This window comes from Notamacropus eugenii, chromosome 3 (assembly GCF_028372415.1).
Source record: "Notamacropus eugenii isolate mMacEug1 chromosome 3, mMacEug1.pri_v2, whole genome shotgun sequence".
Lineage (NCBI taxonomy): Eukaryota > Metazoa > Chordata > Mammalia > Diprotodontia > Macropodidae > Notamacropus > Notamacropus eugenii.
In genome coordinates, this window is record NC_092874.1 from 228,909,085 (window position 1) to 228,930,454 (window position 21,370).

General features: G+C 37.1%; 1 protein-coding gene and 1 pseudogene across 1 annotated transcript; both read left to right on the top strand.

Moving 5' to 3' along the window:
- Window positions 1–432: 432 nt before the first annotated feature.
- On the top strand, window positions 433–1,368 carry LOC140531402 (olfactory receptor 6C3-like; annotated as a pseudogene).
- Window positions 1,369–19,145: 17,777 nt separating this feature from the next.
- Window positions 19,146–20,099, top strand: LOC140531979 (olfactory receptor 6C1-like). Its single transcript, XM_072650578.1, has one exon. It carries the CDS (start codon window positions 19,149–19,151, stop codon window positions 20,097–20,099), a length of 951 nt encoding a protein of 316 aa, XP_072506679.1. The 5' UTR covers window positions 19,146–19,148.
- The last annotated feature ends 1,271 nt before the right edge of the window (window positions 20,100–21,370 follow it).

Below are 21,370 nucleotides of genomic sequence, written 5' to 3' on the forward strand. Positions count from 1 at the left end.
GTATATTTGACAAGATAACCTCAAATGGAATCACAAAGAATCAGACATAACTAAACAACATGAAAGTTCACTTGTTGTGCTTGGTATATGTGTGGGGAAGGGGACAATAACCTGGGAATAAGGATAAAAAATCCATAAAGGCAGACTTTTTATACAAGCAAGAACTTCCTAAAAGTTAAGAACTGTCCAACATTGGAATTGACTTACTTGGTACATGGTAGGTTCGTATTCACTACAATGATCAAAACATACACTGAATTTTTTACTTATCTGTTACATTATAGAATGAATTATTGCTGTGATAGGTGTTTTTCTTAAGTTTTCAAATTTTAAGAGCTGATTTTGTTGTAGGTATATCTTTCATCTCCATTTGTGCTCATTCTGCTTTCTTATTTTCACTAGCAGGTCTGGTAGTTGGAGGATGAAACAAAAATGAAAAATCACTCAGTGATCAGAGTTCATCCTCCTGGGATTTTCAGATGATCCAAAACTTCAGGCTGTTATTTTTCTCTTTTTGTTTATTGCTTATATCTTAAGTATTACCGGGAATGTGACCATCATCACCCTTATTCTGGTGGATTCTCACCTACAGCCATCCATGTATTTTTTCCTCTGGAATTTTTCCTTCCTAGATATCTCTTTCACTACTGTTTGCATTCCTCAATTCCTGAGCTCTATTATTACTGGAAACAAAATTATTTCTTTTAACAACTGTGCAGCTCAGTTATTCTTTCTCATTTTTATGGGGGTAACTGAATTTTTCCTCCTTACATTCATGTCCTATGATCGCTATGTTGCTATCTACAAGCCCTTGAATTATGGCACCATCATGAGCAATAAAGTCTGCACTTTGCTTGTCCCTTGTGCATGATTAGGAGGATTCTTGATCATTTCCCCTCCACTCATGCTTCTTCTGCAGCTTGATTACTGTGGATCCAATGTCATTGATCACTTTTCTTGTAACTTTTTCCCTCTCTTGAACCTCTCTTGCTCAGATACAGAGTTCTTAGAAGTGTTTGCCTTCTATTTTGCTTTGGTGACTCTGCTATTTACTTTGGCATTAGTGATTCTGTCCTATATGTATATCATTTGAACAATTTTCAGGATCCCTCTGCTAGCCAGAGAAAAAAAGCCTTTTCCACATGCTCCTCTCACATGATTGTCATTTCTATTTCCTATGGCAGCTGCATCTTTATGTATGTGAACCCCTCAGCAAAAGAAAAAGCATCAGTAACCAAAGGAGTAGATATTCTCAATACTTGAGTTGCTCCTATGCTGAACCCTTTCATTTACACCCTGAGGAACCAGTAAGTAAAACAAGCCTTCAAGGATGATGTTCAAAAATTAGTGCTCTTCTCAAGAAGGTAAAGTGGTGTATTGTCATCAGTAAGAGACAGTTTGAGGTTCAGAAATGTTTAATAGTGTGCCAGGTGTGGATCACCTCTTCAAAATCACTCTTTCCCCTCATCAAAGTTGATTTCATCTTTTCCGTCATCCTCACTTTTCCATTAAAATATCTTTTCCCATTCTGTGTTATGTGTTTAAACTTGCTCTTTGGCCACAATGGAAAGGCTGGATCCTACTTGAAAGTACTTTTCTCCAGCTCTTACCCATCTGTCACATGTAGGTTGTACTGAATCTGAGCTTTTGATTTTGTCCACAAATGAAAATCCTGTTCTTTGATTGAAATTTTGTTTAATGTGCTATATAATTTAAGGTACAGGTTCAAGTGTAAATTGCTAATTTTTTAAATGAAATGAAAAGAAAACTTTCATGTTCCTAGTGGAGAGTGACAATAGTAGTAAATATAACTATCATTAATGTAACCTCAAAATTTATAAAGCATTATAACATTAACTTATTTAATTCTTGTCACCACCTTGGAAAGGAGGTGCCATTCTTATCTTCATTTTACAAATGAGGACACTGAGGCTGGAAAAGGTTATGTGATTTGTCCAAAGTCACATGTCTAATCAGTTCTTAAGGAAATTTCGAACTTGGATGTTCTTGACTCTACGTCCTGTGCTCTATCTGTTGCCTCTCCTAGCTTCTTATACGTCTTCAGTTTAGAAGCATTGGACTATAAATTAATTGAGGACAGGCTCTGAATCCTCCCCCCTACAGTATTTGGTATGGTGCCTTGCTAACTTGTAGGAAATTCATGAGTATTATTAATAATAAGTCTAAGTGATTAATAGTAAACACATTCCATATCATCTCAAATATTCAGCCTTAACCCTAGTTCAGATTATTATCATCTTTCACTTGATGACAATCAAGTAATTCTGTAATATTGTACTGTAATAACTTCTTAGTTGGTCTCCTTGCTTCCAGTCTCTCACTTCTACAATTCATCTTGCATAAAGATTCCAAACTGATATCCTTAAAACACAATCTGATAATAGTTTTCTGTTGCTTCTAGAATAAAATACAAATTTCTGATTTGACATCCACTTATGGTTTCTTTGCAGTAATATTTTCTATTGTTCTCCATTCTTTTTTTTTAGTGCAAAAAGTAGAATTTTATTAGAACATTTTCAAGCTGATTCATGTAAATAGTGTCTATGAGTGCTTTTGTGCCGAAGTAGGAGAGACTGTTTCTCTTATTGCTTGGCTTTGCCTAGCAATTTTGCTGGAGGTATCACAAATCACAATGAATATGGTTTGGCAACATTTTTTTATTTTTTTTCCCCAATTTATTTATTTAGTTTTCAACATTCATTTCCACAAGATTTCAAGTTTCAAATTTTCTCCCCATCTTTCCCCTCCCCCACCCCAAAACACCCTATATTCTGATTACCCTTTCCCCCAATCTACCCTCCCTTCTATCACACCCCTCCCTTCCCTTTTTCCCTTCTCTCTTTTCTTATAGGGCAAGAGAGATTTCTATAACCCATTATCTGTATTTCTTATTTCCCAGTTACATGCAAAAAGAATTCTCAATATTTGTTCCTAAAACTTTGAGTTCTAACTTCTCTCCCTTCCTCCCTCCCCACTCATCCCCACTGAGAAGGCAAGCAACTCAATATAGTCCATATGTGTGTAGTTTTGTTAAAGAATTCCATAATAGTTATGTTGTGAAAGACTACCTATTTCTCCCCATCCTATCTTGTCTTCCCATTTATTCTATTCTCTATTCTGACCTTATTCTTCCCCAAAAGTATTTACTTCTAATCACCGCACTCCTCTCATTTGCTCTCCCTTCAATCATCCCTGCCACACCCTTCTTATCTCCTGCTCCCCTACTTTCCTGTAGGGTAAGATAGATTTTCATACTAAATTGAGTGTGCAGATTATTTCCTCCTTAAGCCAAATGTGATGAGAGTACAGTTTACCTTTTCCTTCTCATCTTGCTCTTTTCCTCTCCATTGAAAAAGCTTTTTCTTGCCTTTTTTATGAGAGAAAATTTGCTCCATTCCATTTTTTCCCTTCTGCACCCAATGTATTCCTCTCTCACCCCTTAATTCTATTTATTTAGATATCATCCCTTCTTATTCAACTCACCCTATGCCCTTTGTCTCCCTCTCTTTATGTGTATATATGTATATATGTATATATATATATATATACATATATATATATATATATATATTTCTATGTGTGTGTGTGTGTGTGTGTGTGTGTGTGTATCATCCTTCCAAATACCAAAAACTTTCAAGAGTTACAAATATTAACTTTCCATGTAGGAATGCAAACAATTCAGTTTTTACAAGTCCATTATGATTTTTCCTTCCTGATTACCTTTTCATGCTTCTCTTAATTTTTGTGTTTTAAAGTTAAATTTCCTATTCAGCTCTGGTGTTTTCATCAAGAATGTTTGAAATTCCTCTATTTCATTGAAAGACCATTTTTTCCCTTGAAGTATTGTGCTCAGTTTTGTCTGGAGAGGTGATTCTTGGCTTTCATCCTAGTTCCTTTCACTTCTGAAATATCATATTCCAGGCCATTTGATTCCTTAATGTAGCAGCTGCCAGAACCTGTGTTATCCTGATTGTATTTCCACAATGTTCGCATTGTTTCTTTCTGGATGCTTGCAGTATTTTCTCCTTGACCTGGGAACTCTGGGATTTGGCTACAATATTCCTAGGAGCTTTTCTTTTCAGATTTCTTTCAGGAGGTGATCAGTGATTTTTTTCAATATTTATTTTACCTGCTGGTTCCAGAATATCAGGGCAGCTTTCCTTGATAATTTCAAGAAAGATGATGTCTGGACTCTATTTTGATCATGGCTTTCAGGTAGTCCCATAATTTTAAAATTGTCTCTCCTGGATCTATTTTCCAGGTCAGTTGTTTCTACAGTGAGATATTTCACATTGTCTACTATTTTTTTTATTCTTTTGGTTTTGTTTTGTAATTTCTTGGTTTCTCATAAGTGGTTACCTTCCACTTGCTCCATTCTAATTTTTACAGAACTCTTTTCTTCATGAGCTTTTGAACCTCCTTTTCCATTTGGCTAATTCTACTCTTTAAAGCATTCTTCTCATCATTGGATTTTTTGGGCCTCTTTTGCTGTTGGAGTTAGTGTATTTTTAAAGATGTTAATTTATTCAGCATTTTTGGGGATCTCCTTTAGTAACATTTTGACTTGCTTTTCATGATTTTCTTGCATCACTTTAATTTCTCTTCCCAATTTTTTCTCTACCTCTCTTACTTGATTTTCACAATTTTTTTGAGTTCCTCTATGGCCTGAGACCATTGCATATTTATTTTGAAGGTTTTGGATGCAGAAGCCATGACTTTGGTGGTTTCATCTGATGGTATGCATTGTTCCTCCTCATCCAAAAAGATGGAAGAAAATATCTGCTTCCCAAGAAAGGAACCTTCTATTGTCTTATTGTTTTCCCCTTTGGGGACATTTTTGCAGTCTTTTACTTGAGTTTTGTGTTCTTCGTCAAGGGGAGAGTATACTCTGGGTAACTGTAACTTCTCAGTTCTTCCAAGATGGAACAATCAAGGGACAGGAGTTTATTCTTCCCCTAGCCTGCTCTATGGTCTGTGAGCAGGATTTCCTCTTCAGGGCCTCCCCCAGCTCCACCATGCCGCACTCCTCCTTACCCCAAGGCTTACACTCAGGGCTAACACACAGATCAGCTGCTCAGTTCCCTCTGAAACTTTAGACCAGGGCTCCAACAATGGAATCTGTAGCTGCCTGGGACCAGGACTACACTGCTGCATTCACTTCTCACCCAAGTGAAAGAGCTTTCTCACTGACCTTTGAAGGTGTCTTTGGCATCTATGCATTGAGGAATCTGGAACCCGCAGCTGCTGGTGACACATTAAAGCCCACTCCAGTCCTCTTCATGCCTCAGCATGATCCACGCTATGTTCTGAGCCTGGCGAGATAGACCTTTCCTGTTGACCTTGCTGCCTGCCTTGAGCTGGAAATCTCTTTTTATGTTGTCATTTTGTGGCTTTTGCTACTCTAGAATTTGTTCAGAGCAATTTTTTGCAGGTATTTTTGGGCTGTGGGAAGAGAGGTTCTAGTGGTGTGTCCTTCTACTCTGCCATCTTTGCTTAGCCCCCTTATTGTTCTCCATCCTACTAACTCTTTCCCTATACAACATTCTGTCCCTTGCCTTAAAGGTTTTGGACCAACATTCTTCCCTTTCTGGAGTCTACTTCCACCATAATTTTACTTTTTAGAATTTCTAACTTTATTTATATCATAGCCCCAATAGTACCTATACTTGACATTTCCTGACCTCCCAGGTTGTGAATCTATCAATAAACAATCAAATATAATTTATCAGGCGTTTATTATGTGGCAGACAAATACTTGGGCCTCATAATATGAACACAAGATTCATTAGAAAAGACTCTGATGTTGGAAAAGATTGAAGGCAAAAGGAAAAGGAGAGGGGAGAGGACAAGGTAGATAGAGAATGTCATAGATGCAATGAATATGAGTTTGGGCAGACTACAGGAAATAGCAGAAGACAGAAAGACCTGGTATACTACGGACCATGGTGTCATTGGTGAGATGTATATGACTGAATGACTGAATAACAAGGAACACTGTTGGACTCTGGAAATACTAAAACAACCACAAGAATAAAATAAAACAACCTCTGCTTTCTGGGTCCTTATATTCTATCAAGGAAACAACAGTCATAGTTATGTATGTTCACATGTAGACATGTTCATTTAATATATACATAAATAGAGAATAAATGTAAAATAAATATAGGTAATTAATTCAAGCTTCTCCCAACTCTCTCCATCCTTCATTCAGCTGCCAAAATTATGCAACTAAAACAAAGGTCTGACCATAGCACAACCTTTCCCATTAATTCCTGTGGGCCCCTACTACCTCTAGGGACAATTATAAAATCATTGGTTTGGTTTTTAGCATTCGTCACAACCTGACTCCTTTCTGCCACTCCAGGCCTCTTACATTTTAGTCTCCTCTATATACTCTGGTATCTAATGATGCTAGTGTAGCTTCTGCTCTTCACACATAACACTGTTTGTCTTGACTCCATACCTTTACACCAGCTCTACCCCCTACCTGGAATGCTCTCCCACTTTAACTCCACCTCCCAGATCCCTTTGCTTCCTTCAAGTGTAAACTCAAATTTCATCTTCTGTAAGAACTTTCTAGATCTCCCTCAGCCATTGCATATACATTGAATCTTTATGTACAATATATACATCACATAAGCACATATACTATGTATATATCCCTGTGAGCTCTTTGAGTTTTTTCCCTTACCTCTGTTTTTCTAAAATCTCCAGAACCTAGTACAGTATTTAAATGTTTACTGACTTGACTTGACTCAACTTGCAAAACAGTCTACTTTGGTTTCTAAGACATGCCTGTGAGCTGGAGGGGCTGTTATTCATTCCTTTGCCGCATTATGTAATCTTCCTGGAGTTTGAAAAGCACCATAAGACTATTAATAAAATAGCTGTCAACACTGCTTTGAAGGAAGAAAAATGCTTGTCATGGGCAGGATAATACAGAAACTAAGTACTGGAAATGGGGAAAAGTATTTTTGTTGATGAAACTCACTTGGTTGTTTGAATCCAATAAATCTCTAAGATCTGGGCACCTTCATCAGACTGTAAAACTTCCACCTAAAAAAATATTTGGGCATTTTTTTCTTACATTATTCTTTGAAATCTAATTCCCCTTTAGAAAATGAATTTTGAGAAGTAGAATTATTCCAGTTACAAACTATTCCCAAACATAGATGGAATACCATAATATTCTGTGCACTACATGACACATTTCAAAGGTTTAAGAACTTTTTCTGAAAAATGAAGTTGAATATGCCTTAGTTTCCTGGAATCTTGCCTAACATAAAGCCAGTTGAAATCTTGTGGGCAAGATTATGACAATAACATGACTGCCATTAGGACCTAGAGAAACGCAGGTCCCCTGGTCATCCCCAATAAATGTCTTACATGCACCATGTAAAGAAAATGAAAGAGAACACATTCTAAGAATGTTAGAGTACTGCAGAAGAACTGAATGGAGAGTGTGCAGTTTTGGTAAAAGGTGCAGTTTATAGTAGCCTGATCCCACAGACAGATTATCCAAGAGTATGACTGCAAAAGGAAAAAAGTCCCTGAGCAGTTTCAAAGTCCCTCTGTAGTAGGGGTAAAGTCCTGATGCAGTTGGTCTAGAGCCCAACCCAGGAGAAAGATCCTGAACAGAGCTTAGTACCAGGCCATCCTAGGGCTCTTTCATAGGGAAAGTAAGGCTGCAATAGCAGGATGAGTTAGTGTAGAATAATCACCCCAATCAGTACACAAGCAGCCTCTGTTCACCTCAGCACATAGACTACCTTGGTCTGAACCACAGCAGGTAATAAGGCCAAACAGTTCCTACAGAAATTAGAACCAAGTCTTAGGGACCACATTCAGGGATATGGTCGTCTACACACACCTTCCAGGAGTAAAGGATCAAAATTTTACTCAAACGCAAATCTTTAATCCAGACACTGAGACTGGTGAGCAACCCCCCCTGCCCCACTCTAAACAGAACATAGACATAGCTTGGATTGAGAAATACTCAAGGGTCAAAACCATAAGAGTTTTCCACATAGAGGAGAGATAATCTAAAGTCCATCATAACACCTGAAAATCAATAAAGAGAGCTAAATAAAAAGAAAAAACAGCTTGAAAATCATATTTCAAGAATTCATAAATTATACAAATTTCTTAGGACCAGAGGGGAAAGAGAACATATAACCAATCTACCATTAAAGAAATACAGAAATAAATACTCCTAGAAACATAATAGGCATACTTCAGAATCTCCAGGTCAAAGAAATAAAGTGTTTTTTGCATTCAGCAAAAACAAAGAATTTAAGGGCAAAGAACCACAATCAGGATCCTACAAGACTTAGTAAATTCTACAATAAAATGGAAGAGGTCTTAAGATATGACATTTCAAATTGCAGAAGACAAAGAATAACCTGTCCAGCACAACTAAATGTAATCCTATGGAATGAAAAAGGCCTTAAATGTAATAGAGGATATCCAGACATGATTGATGAAAAGGTCAGAATTTAGTGTACATTTTGAAATGGAAACACAGGAGTCAAGAGAAACACAGACTGGTACTCATATTTATTCAAATGGAAAGAATAATTTGGCATTAAATCATTTACATGTTAATGGGAGCCAGAATAAATATATTCTCAGGGCATGAATATTTTCAAAAGTCATAGAGAAAGGGAAACATCACAGAGGGCTCAGAAATGGTTTTGTTCTGAATGGATTAGATAAATACAAAACTGAGAGGGGTGGGGAACTGTACTGGGGAAGAAGGGGAAGGGATGTTATCTTTCTTAACATAATAGGAGTGCATAAGATGAAGAATATTCAGAAATGGAGGAAAGGGTAGGGTGAACAGGTATTCCATGAATCTCATTTTAATATGAATTTTATAAGAGAAGAATGAACAGGATTACATACATACATAGAGAGTGCAAAAATATATCATACTCAACAAAGAAATGAAAAGAGAAAGGGAGAGGAGGAGGAGGAGATAAGGGACAAAGACAGAAAAAGGAATTGTCATAAGTGAAACAGGCTCTAATGTCAGGGTAGGATAAACAAAGAATTAAAAGAAAAGGAAGGAAGAACAAATATCTGTGATTGGTGAAACAAGTGGAAAAGAAGGGGAATAATGAAGTGGAAAGAGACTTCATTTACAGATAACATTTTAGACAATCTTCTTTTCTTAGTCCAAATTATTTATAAACAGAGGAGTCAGAGCAAAGAGTAGGAAAAGTACTAGATGACAAAAGATACATAGTTAATCATAAATGTGAATAGGAAGAACTCATAGATAAAAAGAAAGATAATAATAGAATGGATTAGAAAGTAGAAGCCAATAATATGTTATTTATAAGAACACAAAGATTCTCATAGTTAAAATAAAAAGTTGAAACAATTTACTATGTTTCACAAAAACTGAAAATGTTGGTGATGGTGGTTGGAATAACAGTCATACGTTTAGATAAATCTACAGTAAATATAAATGTGATAAAAACTGATAATCAGGGAAGCTGCATTATGCTTAAAGCAATTTGGAGCCAAGCCCAAAACATCATCAAACTGTTCATATCCTTTCACTGAACTGAACCATGGGTAGTCTTATTCCCCAAAGAGAGAAAATAAAATTACATCTTACCAAGATGTGAAATGTTTTGATACACTGTATATTCATAAATTCAATTATTTTACCTTTCCACAAGTAATTCATGTACTGTTGTAGCATCCTACAAAATTCCTACATCCTACTTAGTCCATTTTTGGCAAGATGGGTGTGATTTAGGAAATGTAATTTGGGGAGAAATGTAGAAATATTTCAACAGCTTTGATACATAAAGTAAGAAGTATAAAATGATATATTGCCAGCTAATTATCAATGTCACTAGATCCATGTTCCATGCAGCATAGCATCCTCTTATTTTCTATTACGTACCACTTTACTCTATATCCAAGTACTCAGTGTAAGTCTCTCAGTTCTAACGAAGTCTATGGACCTTCACTCTTTGGTTTTTCAGAAATTCCAAGCTGATCTAATGCCACCCAGAAGGTCAGAGGAAGAGACAACAAGAAGCTGAATCACTCCCATTTAAAAGATTCATTTATCTTGAATTATTGGTCTTGAATAAGGTTAAAAGTGAAGAAAGAGATGAAGGCTAGAGGAATGTTCTATGCAAACAACCATTATGATTACAGAAGCCCAATGAAGCTCAAGGGGAAAAATAAGATATACATTTTCAGGCAGGGACAGTGTTTAGATTTATTTTTCGTGACTCTGCCTATGTATACTTATATATGTGCATATATATACGTATATACATATATATACATACATACACATATATAAATATGTGTATATAAATATATATACATACATATATATGTGTGTGTGTTCGTGTGTGTGTGTGTGTGTGTAATCAGTCCCAGGCACACCATTAACTCATGCCAGAGAGTGAGTTTAACTCCACACATTCCTGATTATTGTCCAGTCCCTCTCTCTGATACTCCTTGCTGCTTATATTCATCATGGTGTGTGTGTGTTTGTATGTGTGTGTGTGTGTGTGTGTGTGTGTGTGTGTGTGTGTGGTTCAGAGATCATCAAAACCTCCGGTATGAGGGCATGCTCAGCTTTTTTCATGTTTGTTCATACACCTTTGGTGTCTACTTGTCACCAAACTCTCACCTGTGATTCCAAAAGGTGTAACATGCACTGTGGCCATACCATGCTAAAATGATCTCAGAAGATGGGTAACTAACAGGCCTGAAACCCATATATGTGTTATAAGAATGGCTACCTCAAGTATGTGAAGATTTCCCCTCATGGAATGGATGGATGAGAATAATATGTTTCAATGGTCATGAAGGTGGCTGAAGCAGGTTTTATGGAACACTTACAGCTTGGTCCAACATGAAAGATTCCAATGTCATCAGCTACATCCTTGACCATTTCCACTTTCTTAGTGTTTCTCTTACCATTGGTCATGGATGACTCTGGAACAGAAAGGATGGCTGAGAACTTTCTACAACTCTGTCTCACTTAAATTCAATTCATGTGAAAGTCAAGATATTACCCTGTGGTGTCATTCATCTTCTTTGAAAAAAGGAAGGACTAAAAACATTACTATCATTACTATCTCATTGACACATCTATTCTTTTATTTGTCTCTAAATAAACAGTCCTCTAGAGTAATTCCCTATTGCCAAGCAGATAAATTTTGAACTTCAAGATTCTATTTATTACTCTGAGATTTTGACTGTATTCACTAAAATAAACCAAGGGAAAAAGGATGGCGTGAACAAAATATAGGTTATGGGCATGGATATATAGTCTACCTTAGAATTTGGAAGCATGTGTTGTTTTTTTTTTGTACTTGCCATAAGGGAGCAGTTTTATGAGGAATGAGCATTATGGGAAGTAGGAAATGGGATTCTTATGAATTTGCAGCGTTTTTGATGATAAGGAAGAGTAGGACCTGCCCTGATAGTTAAGTCGCTCCAGAGAATCCTGGGCAAGGACATTATCCCATAAGATTATATAATTAATCAGTTGAATAGTTTTGGAAATAATATAGATTCCCATTTGGCCATCTACCTTATTTTCCTTAGGTGTTTAGCTTGCCAATAATTTTTTTTTTCAAGTCTCGTTGGGCTCTGTTCCCCAGGCTTTTATTTCCAACTTGTGCTAGAGTGGTTTGGGTTTTATATTCCTTAGTGCCTTCTGAATCTTCCTCTCCATGATACTTTTGCCTTGCTCAATGAATTAATCCTCCTGAGGAGGTATCAGTCAGAGCAGAAAAGACATCTTCTGCAGTTCTAGAAAGGCAAAATCAGCACTGAGAGTTCTGAGAAATCTTACATTCTTTGTAGAGTTGAGTGAGGTATTTGCCAGAACTAAAATCAGTAGAATGTCTCCAAATCTAAAAGACAAGGTGATATCTGAATGGCTAGGTAGACAATGGTTCCAGACATGCTCTGTTAGCTGACAATGGACAGGAGTCTCAGAGAGTGTCTGAGGAAGCATGCACTTGTGTGAGAGGTATTGGGCAAGCTTGGCCATATGGTCAGCATGAATTCATTACTTCCCAGTTTTTAGGCAAACTGTGCAGGCTATTTTGATTACATTTTCAGCAGAAATCTCATAAAGACTGCAAAAGTAAGTATTTTTTCAATATCCACTTTTTCTTCCTTCCATTGGTATTGGAACAAAAGTGTGTGTGTCCGTGTGTTCATTCCTAAATATGATCACACATATAGACATGTTCTCACAAGGGCAATTTTAGTCATGATAATCACAGAATGAAAATCAATTCTCATCTCTAATGTGTCATTTTCTTCTCAACTGCTTATTTATTAATTTTGGCCTATGTGGGCATATATTGGGGATAGTTATTGTACATCTTTTAATCCATAGTATTATCATATGTATTGAGAGAGAGCCCTCAGAAGTCATCAGGTTCAATCTTCTTAGTTGTTTATTTGAGAAAAACTGAGAAACAGAGAGGTTAAATGACTTTCCTAAGGATAAACAGATATTAAAATATTAATTAAACAGAGAGGTTAAATTAAACAGATATTATAAGGGACAAAGTCCCTTTAAAGATTTGGATTAAAGTCCATTGTCCCCATATACAGCCTTCTTTCCACTATAACATAGAACTCCTAATAGGAAGCATTCTAAATCTCCAGAAAAAAGCTTAAACATGACTAGATCAGTGCATGAACTCTACTGCCCGTACTTAGAGAGGGAGATTCCCAAAAAGCTTAGTCTAAAGTATGACAAAGAGAATAAGAAAAAATGAAACAGAAACAGTGAGGTCCAAAAAAAAGAGGAAGTCCATTGATTTCCTTAGGGTTAATGAGCATTCAGAGAAAGACGATGAAAAAGTTTTTTTTTTTAAATTAATCTATTTAACTCTTAACATTCATTTTCACAAAATTTTGGGTTCCAGATTTTCTCCCCATTTCTCCCCTCCCCCATCCCAAAATACTGAGCATTCTAATTACCCCTATCACTAATCTGCCCTCTCTTCTATCATCCCTCCCTTCCCTTGTCCCCATCTCCTCTTTTGTCCTGTAGGGCTAGACAACTTTCTAAACCCCATTACCTCTATTTCTTATTTCCTAGTAGGAAGAACAGTACTCAACAATTGTTCATAAAACTTTGAGTTCCAACTTCTCTTCATCCCTCCCTCCCCACTCATTCCCTTTGGGAAGCAAGCAATTCAATATAGGCCATATCAGTGTAGTTTTGTAGATGACTTCCATAATAGTCGTGTTGTGTAAGACTAACTATATTTCCCTCTATCCTATCCTGCCCCCCATTGCTTCTGTTCTCTCTTTGGATCCTGTCCCTCCCCAAGAGTGTTGACTTCAAATTGCTCCCTCCTACCATTGCCCTCCCTTCCATCATTCCCCACACTCTGCTTCTCCCCTTCTCCCCGACTTTCCTGTATTGTAAGATAAGCTTTCATACCAAAATGAGTGTGCATTTTATTCCTTCCTTTAGTTGAATGTGATGAGAGTAAGCTTCATGTTTTTCTCTCACCTCCTCTCTTCTTTCCTCCACTGAAAAGTCTTTTTCTTGCCTCTTTTATGAGGTGTAATTTGCCCCATTCCATTTCTCCCTTTCTCCTCCCAACATATTTCTCTCTCCTGGCTTAATTTCATTCTTTTTAAGATATGATCCCATCCTATTCAATTCACTCTCTGCTCTCTGTCTTTGTGTGTGTGTGTGTGTGTGTGTGTGTGTGTGTGTGTGTGTATGTAATCCCACCAACTACACAGATACTGAAAAGTTTCAAGAGTTACAAATGTTGTCTTTCCATGTAGGAATGTAAACAGTTCAACTTTAGTAAGTCCCTTATGACTTCGCTTTGCTGTTTACCTTTTCATGCTTCTCTTCATTCTTGTGTTTGAAGGTCAAATTTTCTTTTCAGCTCTGGTCTTTTCATCAAGAATGCTTAAAAGTCCTCGATTTCATTGAAAGACCATTTTTTTTCTCCTGAAGTATTATACTCAGTTTTGCTGGGTAGTTGATTCTCGGTTTTACTCCTAGTTCCTTTGACTTCTGGAAAATCATATTTCATGCTCTTCCATCCCTCAATGTAGAAGCTGCTAGATCTTATGTTGTCCTGATTGTATTTCAACAATATTTGAATTGTTTCTTTCTAGCTACTTGCAATATTTTCTCATTGACCAGGGAACTCTGGAATTTGGCCACAATATTCCGAGAAGTTTCTCTTTTTGGATCTCTTTCCAGTGGTGATTGGCAAATTCTTTCAATATTTATTTTGCCCTCTGGTTCTAGAATCTCAGGGCAGTTTTCCTTGATAATTTCATGAAAGATGATGTCTAGGCTCTTTTTTTGATGATGGCTTTCAGGGAGTTCCAGAATTTTTAAATTGTCTCTCCTGGATCTATTTTCCAGGTCAGTTGCTTTTCCAATGAGATATTTCACATTATCTTCCATTTTTTCAATCTTTTGGTTTTGTTTTGTGATTTCTTGGTTTCTCATGAAGTCATTTACTTCCATTTGTTGCATTCTACTTTTTAAAGAACTATTTTCTTCAGTGAGCTTTTGGACATCCTTTTCCATTTGGCTAATTATGCTTGTTAAAGCATTCTTCTCCTCATTGGCTTTTTGAACCTCTTTTGCCAATTGAGTTAGCCTATTTTTCAAGGTGTTATTTTTTTCAGAAATTTTTTGGGTCTCCTTTAGAAAGGTATTGACCTGCTTTTCATGCTTTTCTTGCATCTCTCTTATTTCTCTTCCGAGTTCCTCCACCTCTCTAACTTGATTTTCAAAATCCTTTTTGAGATCTTCTGTGGCTTGAGCCCATTTGATAATTATTTTGGATGTTTGGTATACAGAAGCCTTGACTTCTACGTGTTTCGCTGATAGTAAGCATTGTCCTTCCTCATCTAAAAGGATGGAAGGAGATATCTGCTCACCAAGAGAGTAACCTTCTATTTCTTATTTTTTTCCCCCTTTTTTTGGGCATTTTCCCAGCCAGTTACTTGACTTTTGGGTCCTTTGTCAAAAGTAGGGTATCCTCTGGGAATCTGTGAGATCTCAGTTCCTCCAAGGTGGCACAATAAAGCATTTACTGGCCTGGATGCAGAGAGGGATTTTTATGCCCAGAATTTTAGCAGTTACCTCTCCACAGCCACCTGGCCTCCAGTTCCCAAGTCAGCACTGGGGGCTGGTTTTCAGGTAAGCTGGATGTGCAGGGCCACCATTCCATTTGAGACAAAGACCAGCTAGACCAGGACCTGCACCCAGGGCTGAGGTAAGTCTCAGCTCTTCAATGCCCCCAAGGGTTTTTTTACTTCAACTACTGAGCTTCTGTAAGGGCTGCTGTGCAGGCTCTGTTGCTGCTGCCTGCTGCCGGAGCTATGGGAAGGCCCTTTTCCCTTCCTGGCCAGCTGATTAAACCCCGTCACTGACCTTTGGCACCTGTAGGCTGAGGGATCTGAGGACCCTCTGCTGCGACTGGAGATTCCGCCCCCAAGGTGTCCTCTTCCCAGAGTCTCATTGCACTGCTCTGCTTGGCCAAGGCTGGGCTGGGCTTCACGCTCGGCTCTGCACCCTGCACAACCGACGTTTCCATGGGCCTTTCAGGTCACCGTGGGCTGGAAATCTCCTCCACTCTGTTATTATCCACTTCTGATGCTCCAAAATTTGTTGAGAGTCCCTTTCTACAGGTATATTATGGGCTGTCGGGAGGACCCTGTGTAAGTGTGTCTTTCTAGTCCACCATCTTTTAAAGGTTTAAGACCGTGAAAACAAAAGGAATTGCAATGATGAAATGTAAAACCAGGTAAGAATTTATTAAGGGACATGGCAGGATCATAGATTTACAAGAAGAAGTGAATGAGGGAGATCTAGTCCTATTGCCTTCTTTTACAGATGAAGAAAGTGATACCCAGTGGATTAAATGACTCGCTCAAAATCATAGAGGCAATAAAAGGATACACAACGTGATTTGAGCTACTAAGACTCAGATACTATGTGTACTAAAAGACATCTCCTTCACTCTACTGTCTTACCATTGCTCCTCTTATATACATGCTCTTAATTTCCCTCCAGAAGAGTCATTCCTTTGAATTGCAGAATAGTGACAGTGTTAATGTTTCCAAAATGTCAATATTAAAGAAACTACAATAGCTTAATGCCTTCCAGGAAATGTATGGTCTTGTTCCTTATTATCTGGAAGACTGAATGTTGATGATAACATTAAAGAATATCATGGAAGGTGGGAACTGAATGATTTCTTAAGTTCCTTCTTTCCCTTAATCTGTCATCTTATGATTGGAAGTCATGATGAGAAAGAAGTTGAGGAGGAGTAAGGCGTACAAAGAGATGGAAATGATAATAACTGGCATCTGTATAGTAGTGAAAGTGTATAGAGTACTTTATAAATAGTCCTAAAAATTCTGGAAGGTAAGTGATATTATTATTTCCATTTTATTAATGGGGATACTGAGGCAGTCTTACCATTGATTAAATTTCTTGCATAGAGTCAGAGAAGTAGGAAGTTTTTCAAGTCAGATTTGATTCTAGGTTCAAAGTTCTACCCACTGAACACCTCAGTTCCTCTATTAGTTAAAGGGAACTTATGATCAGATAGAGGAATGTAAGAATGTTTGAACATAGAATAGGAATGCTTTTGGGTGGGCAATGGAACCTCATCATCATGATTGGTATTATCGCCAACCCTCAGCACTCTCTGCTCTAACTTCCCTTTCTTCACTTCACAATCTCAGTCCTATATAGATTACTAATGCAAGTCCATCTTGTCTTTTCCTCTCATATCTCTTGAGCCCTTGCCCTAAATTTCTACTTTCCTGATGCAGAACAGGGCAAGTGGAAGTCACAAAACTGAGCTGCTGTTAATATCTGGGATATGACTGTCTCTGTGTGTGACCAAGGTAGAGGAGAAGAGTAGTCCATACGATTTAAGATGACTGAAGAACTGGTAATTTAGGCCATTTGAGGAATATCTTTATATATGTCTGTAGTGATTTATAATTAAGGAATGATAAATATCTTTTTTAAGTAGAAAAACTCATTTGAGAAAATTTGAAGCACTTAAGTTGAAAGAATTTTCAGGCTTAAATAGAGTATGTATAACATTGCAGCCCAGATCTAAGACACACAAGATAAAGCAAGGAAAGAAATACAGTTGGTATAATATTATTACGTGGCAGGCACTGTGCTGAACACTTTTTAGGAGTGTTTTCTCATTTGAGTCTCACAACAGCATTGCAAGATAGGTACTATTATTGTCATCATTTTACAGTTGAGGTAACTGATGTTAAGGGTCTTGCCAAAGGTCATACAAGAAGCAAGTGTTTATGGTGGGATTTGAACTGAGGTCTTACTGATTCCTACCCAGTGCTAAATCCACTGCTAGAGCAGCTATTTCTTAGAGAGTGAGAAGAAAAAGAAGTAGAGACACTTACTCTAGGGAAAGGAATAAGCATCAATTCCTGAAGTTGAAGGTGTGGAATAATGGATGCTTAGGTATATATCTCAGAGATTAGTTAGCAGGGGGAAGGAGGTGTTAGCAGTGTTCCAGTATTATTTCTACATTATCATCACCATGAGAATGAGCTCCTTGAGGGCAAAACTCATTTTGGCTTTCTTTGTATCCACTGCACATAATATCTGGCACAGAGTAAACATCTGGCAAATGTTTATTGATAGATGACTGTTAGATTGGAAGGAAAAAAAGGAGATAGAAAAAGAGAGTGATAAATGAGTAGATAAACAGTTTGATACTACAAGTACAGGTTACACAAGGTGTGTGTTGTAGTAGAAACAGCCTTAGATTTGGTTACCAAATAGCTATTTGCATACAGATCTTCTCCTTATTATTTTGTGTCTGAGGAATCCCTTCACAACTAGGCTCAGTTTTCCTATCTACATAATGAGGAATGAATCAGAAGACCTATAAGGCTCTTTCCAACTTTTAACTTGTATTATGTATCATCTGACACTGGCAAACATTTTAATTCCTTTTATACATAATTTCAACAGAAACTGTTAGGAGTTTTGTCCTTTTTCCCTCCTGTACCTCACATACAAACGCAGTTGTGGCACTTAATATAAATAATTAGAAAATATCCTCCCTTTATAGAAATTCAGATTATCATGAACTTTAGTAGGCTGCATGACATTATAGGAAAAGATTCCTGTAGGACAAGTGTTTTACAGTTTTTAAAAGTAAATAATTTGCAGGAAATTGATAATAGTGATTGGAAGTGAAGAAGGTTCCTCTTAATACAAGCTTCAGGACATTTTCTCCATGCGTAGCTTCCCTTGCCTTCCTAGGACTTAGAACTCCCCTTGTGGTTTCTGTGATTCGTTTTTATCACCATTTCTGGAAATATAGAATGAGTGATAATAATTGGAAATGAGGATTATAGATGACATGAGAGTGTGTCCTTAATTTTATGGTGACAGACTAGTAGAGGTAAACAGAATATATAAAAGTGGAAAATTCAGAGAAGTTTATTGCTGAGATTAGAGTAATATCATTATCCATTGTATAGGGGGAAACTGAGGCAGACTTAAATTGGACATCATGTATTGGATTGGAAGGGAGGAGGGAGAGAGGACTAGCATATTTCACACGTAAAGAAGGAGGATTGTGAGCAAAGTACACAGTTTATGGCATATACTGAAGTATATCCTAAGTTGTTCGAGGCTGGCTGAAGGGTACCATGAACAAAAGATGGTAAATAAAAGATAAGCCTAAAATGAGTAGAATGGTCAACAGTTACTGTTACCTTAATTCATAGGTTAAGCAGAAATGGGAAGTTCTCATTTCATTTAGAGGCACGCGGTGCTTAATCACATTCTACCTTCTATTTCATTTGGGTACATATCTTTCCAGTTATGTTAAGGTCCTGAAAGACACCAACCATGCCTTATTTATCTTTGAAACCGCATCCATATTTACTATAATAACATAAGAGGGACTTCATAAATGTTTGAATGATTGAATGACTTAATTCTAATGCTTCTTCTCTGCTCCATTTCAAGTATAGCCAATAGACAGTTTTTCTGTTCCTTTCTTCTTCTCCTTTTTTTTGTTATGTTTTTATTATAGATCTACTAGAAAAGAGAAAAAACAAACATGAAAAATCACACACAGGTAACAGAGTTCATTCTCCTGGGATTGTCACATGACCCAGAACTTCAAATCGTCATTTTCTTCTTTCTCTTAGTAGCCTACATCCTCAGCATTGCTGGAAATGTGACTATCATTGTCCTCACCCTGATGGATTCTCACCTCCAGACCCCAATGTATTTCTTTCTCAGGAATTTCTCCTTCTTAGAAATTTCCTTTACAACAGCCTGTGTTCCCAGATTTTTGGGCGCCATTATTACTGAGGACAAGACCATTTCCTATAATGGATGCATGGCTCAATTGATTTTCTACATTCTCTTGGGAGTAACTGAATTTTATCTTCTAGCTGCCATGTCCTATGACCGCTATGTCGCGATCTGCAAGCCCCTACATTACAGAACCATCATGAGCAACAGAGTCTGCATACTGCTTGTATTCTGCTCATGGTTTATGTCATTGATGATCATCTTCCCAGCAATCATTTTGGTGCAGAAGCTGGACTTCTGTGCTGATAACATCATTGACCATTTCACTTGTGACTATTCTCCCCTCATACAACTATCCTGTACAGATACAGAGTTCTTAGAGACAATGGGTATTTCCTGGGCTGTGGTGACTCTTATGTTCACACTGGCATTAATAATTCTCTCCTACACATATATCATTCGGATAATTCTGGGAATCCCCTCTGTCAGTCAGGGGAAAAAGGCTTTTTCCACCTGCTCTTCTCACATGATTGTTATCTCCATTTCTTATGGAAGCTGCATCTTCGTGTACATTAAAACTTCAGCAAAAGACAGAGTGTCTTTAAGTAAAGGAGTTGCTGTGCTTAATACATCAGTAGCCCCCATGTTGAATCCCTTCATTTATAGCCTGAGGAATCAGCAAGTGAAACAAGCCTTCATGAACATGGTACAGAAGATTGTATTTTCTTCAAAAAGAGGAAAATGTTTGTAGAACTGATGAAAACGTGCCATGAGAAGTATAGATCTCTAACAGTCTGCCCACGGTTTTATTAGCTCCCTCATATATCTGTAGCTATTCCTTTCTGATACGTCAATATTTCAAAACATTTTTTTAATTCGTAGGTTAAAATCTCCCACCAAATTGTCTTCTATTTAATTTACATGCATTTGTATGTGTATATGTCATCTCTCTCAACAGAATATAATCTTCTTGAATTTACAGATTATTTAATTTTCAATTTTTATATTCTGAGGAAATACGATAGTGCCTTCTATAATCATACATTACAGATCATATGTAGATAATAAATCATCAATTCTTATTGTCTGATCTTTAGAAGGATTCCCTGAATTAATCCATATCCCGGTATATCCATGCCTAAGTAAATGGCTTTGGAAAAGCTATGGCAAGTACCAAAAATTAATCACCTTTTTGTACCTGACTTACTTTTGAAAAATCTCTCCATTGTGAAGGTCTTAATCAAAGTTTTTCTGGTTTGATAGGATATAAAATCACAGACCGTAAAATCTGTCACAACTGAATACATTACACCAGATTAGCATTCAAGATACCCATGTCTGTTCCAAATGTAGATAATGTTTTGTAGTTGGTTGCTTAGTGGAAGGTTGCTTTTCCTATAAAAATATCACATGAATTTGTTATCTCATTAATTTGGGCATTTGTGCCAATGATGCAGAGTACAATCCATGAAGTCCTGCTCATTTTGTGTGATTCTTGTCCATATTCTCTCTAAAATTTTTTATAAAGTATTCACACAACATGCTGGAGTTCTTCCCAGATAATTAATGAAAGCACTAGAGTATGATTAGAACAAATTTAATATATAATCATATTCTTTGCTATAGCTACAAAACTAGTTCACGTTCTATCACAAAATTTCTTAATGGCACTTTTTTACTCATATATAACTTCAGAGTCTTTGATTGATTGTATCTTTCAGATTACTTTCCTCTACCATCCCTCATATTTTGTCTTTGAGGAACCTCCAATATTCAATATCACCCAATACCTTTCTTTCTATCACTTCCCCTTGTTTCTCAGGTTATGGAAAACTCAGGCCTTACAAACCAATCTCTAACAATCTCTGGAGGCTATGAACTTCCTTCCCACTCTGTCACCAAATATTTCTCCTGTGATTGCCATTCTGTTCTGCGGTAGGAAATACAGCATGTGAATATTTAAAGCAAATGTGGACATTTAGAGAAAACAGTCTGCAGTCTCTTTTCATACTCTTTCATTCC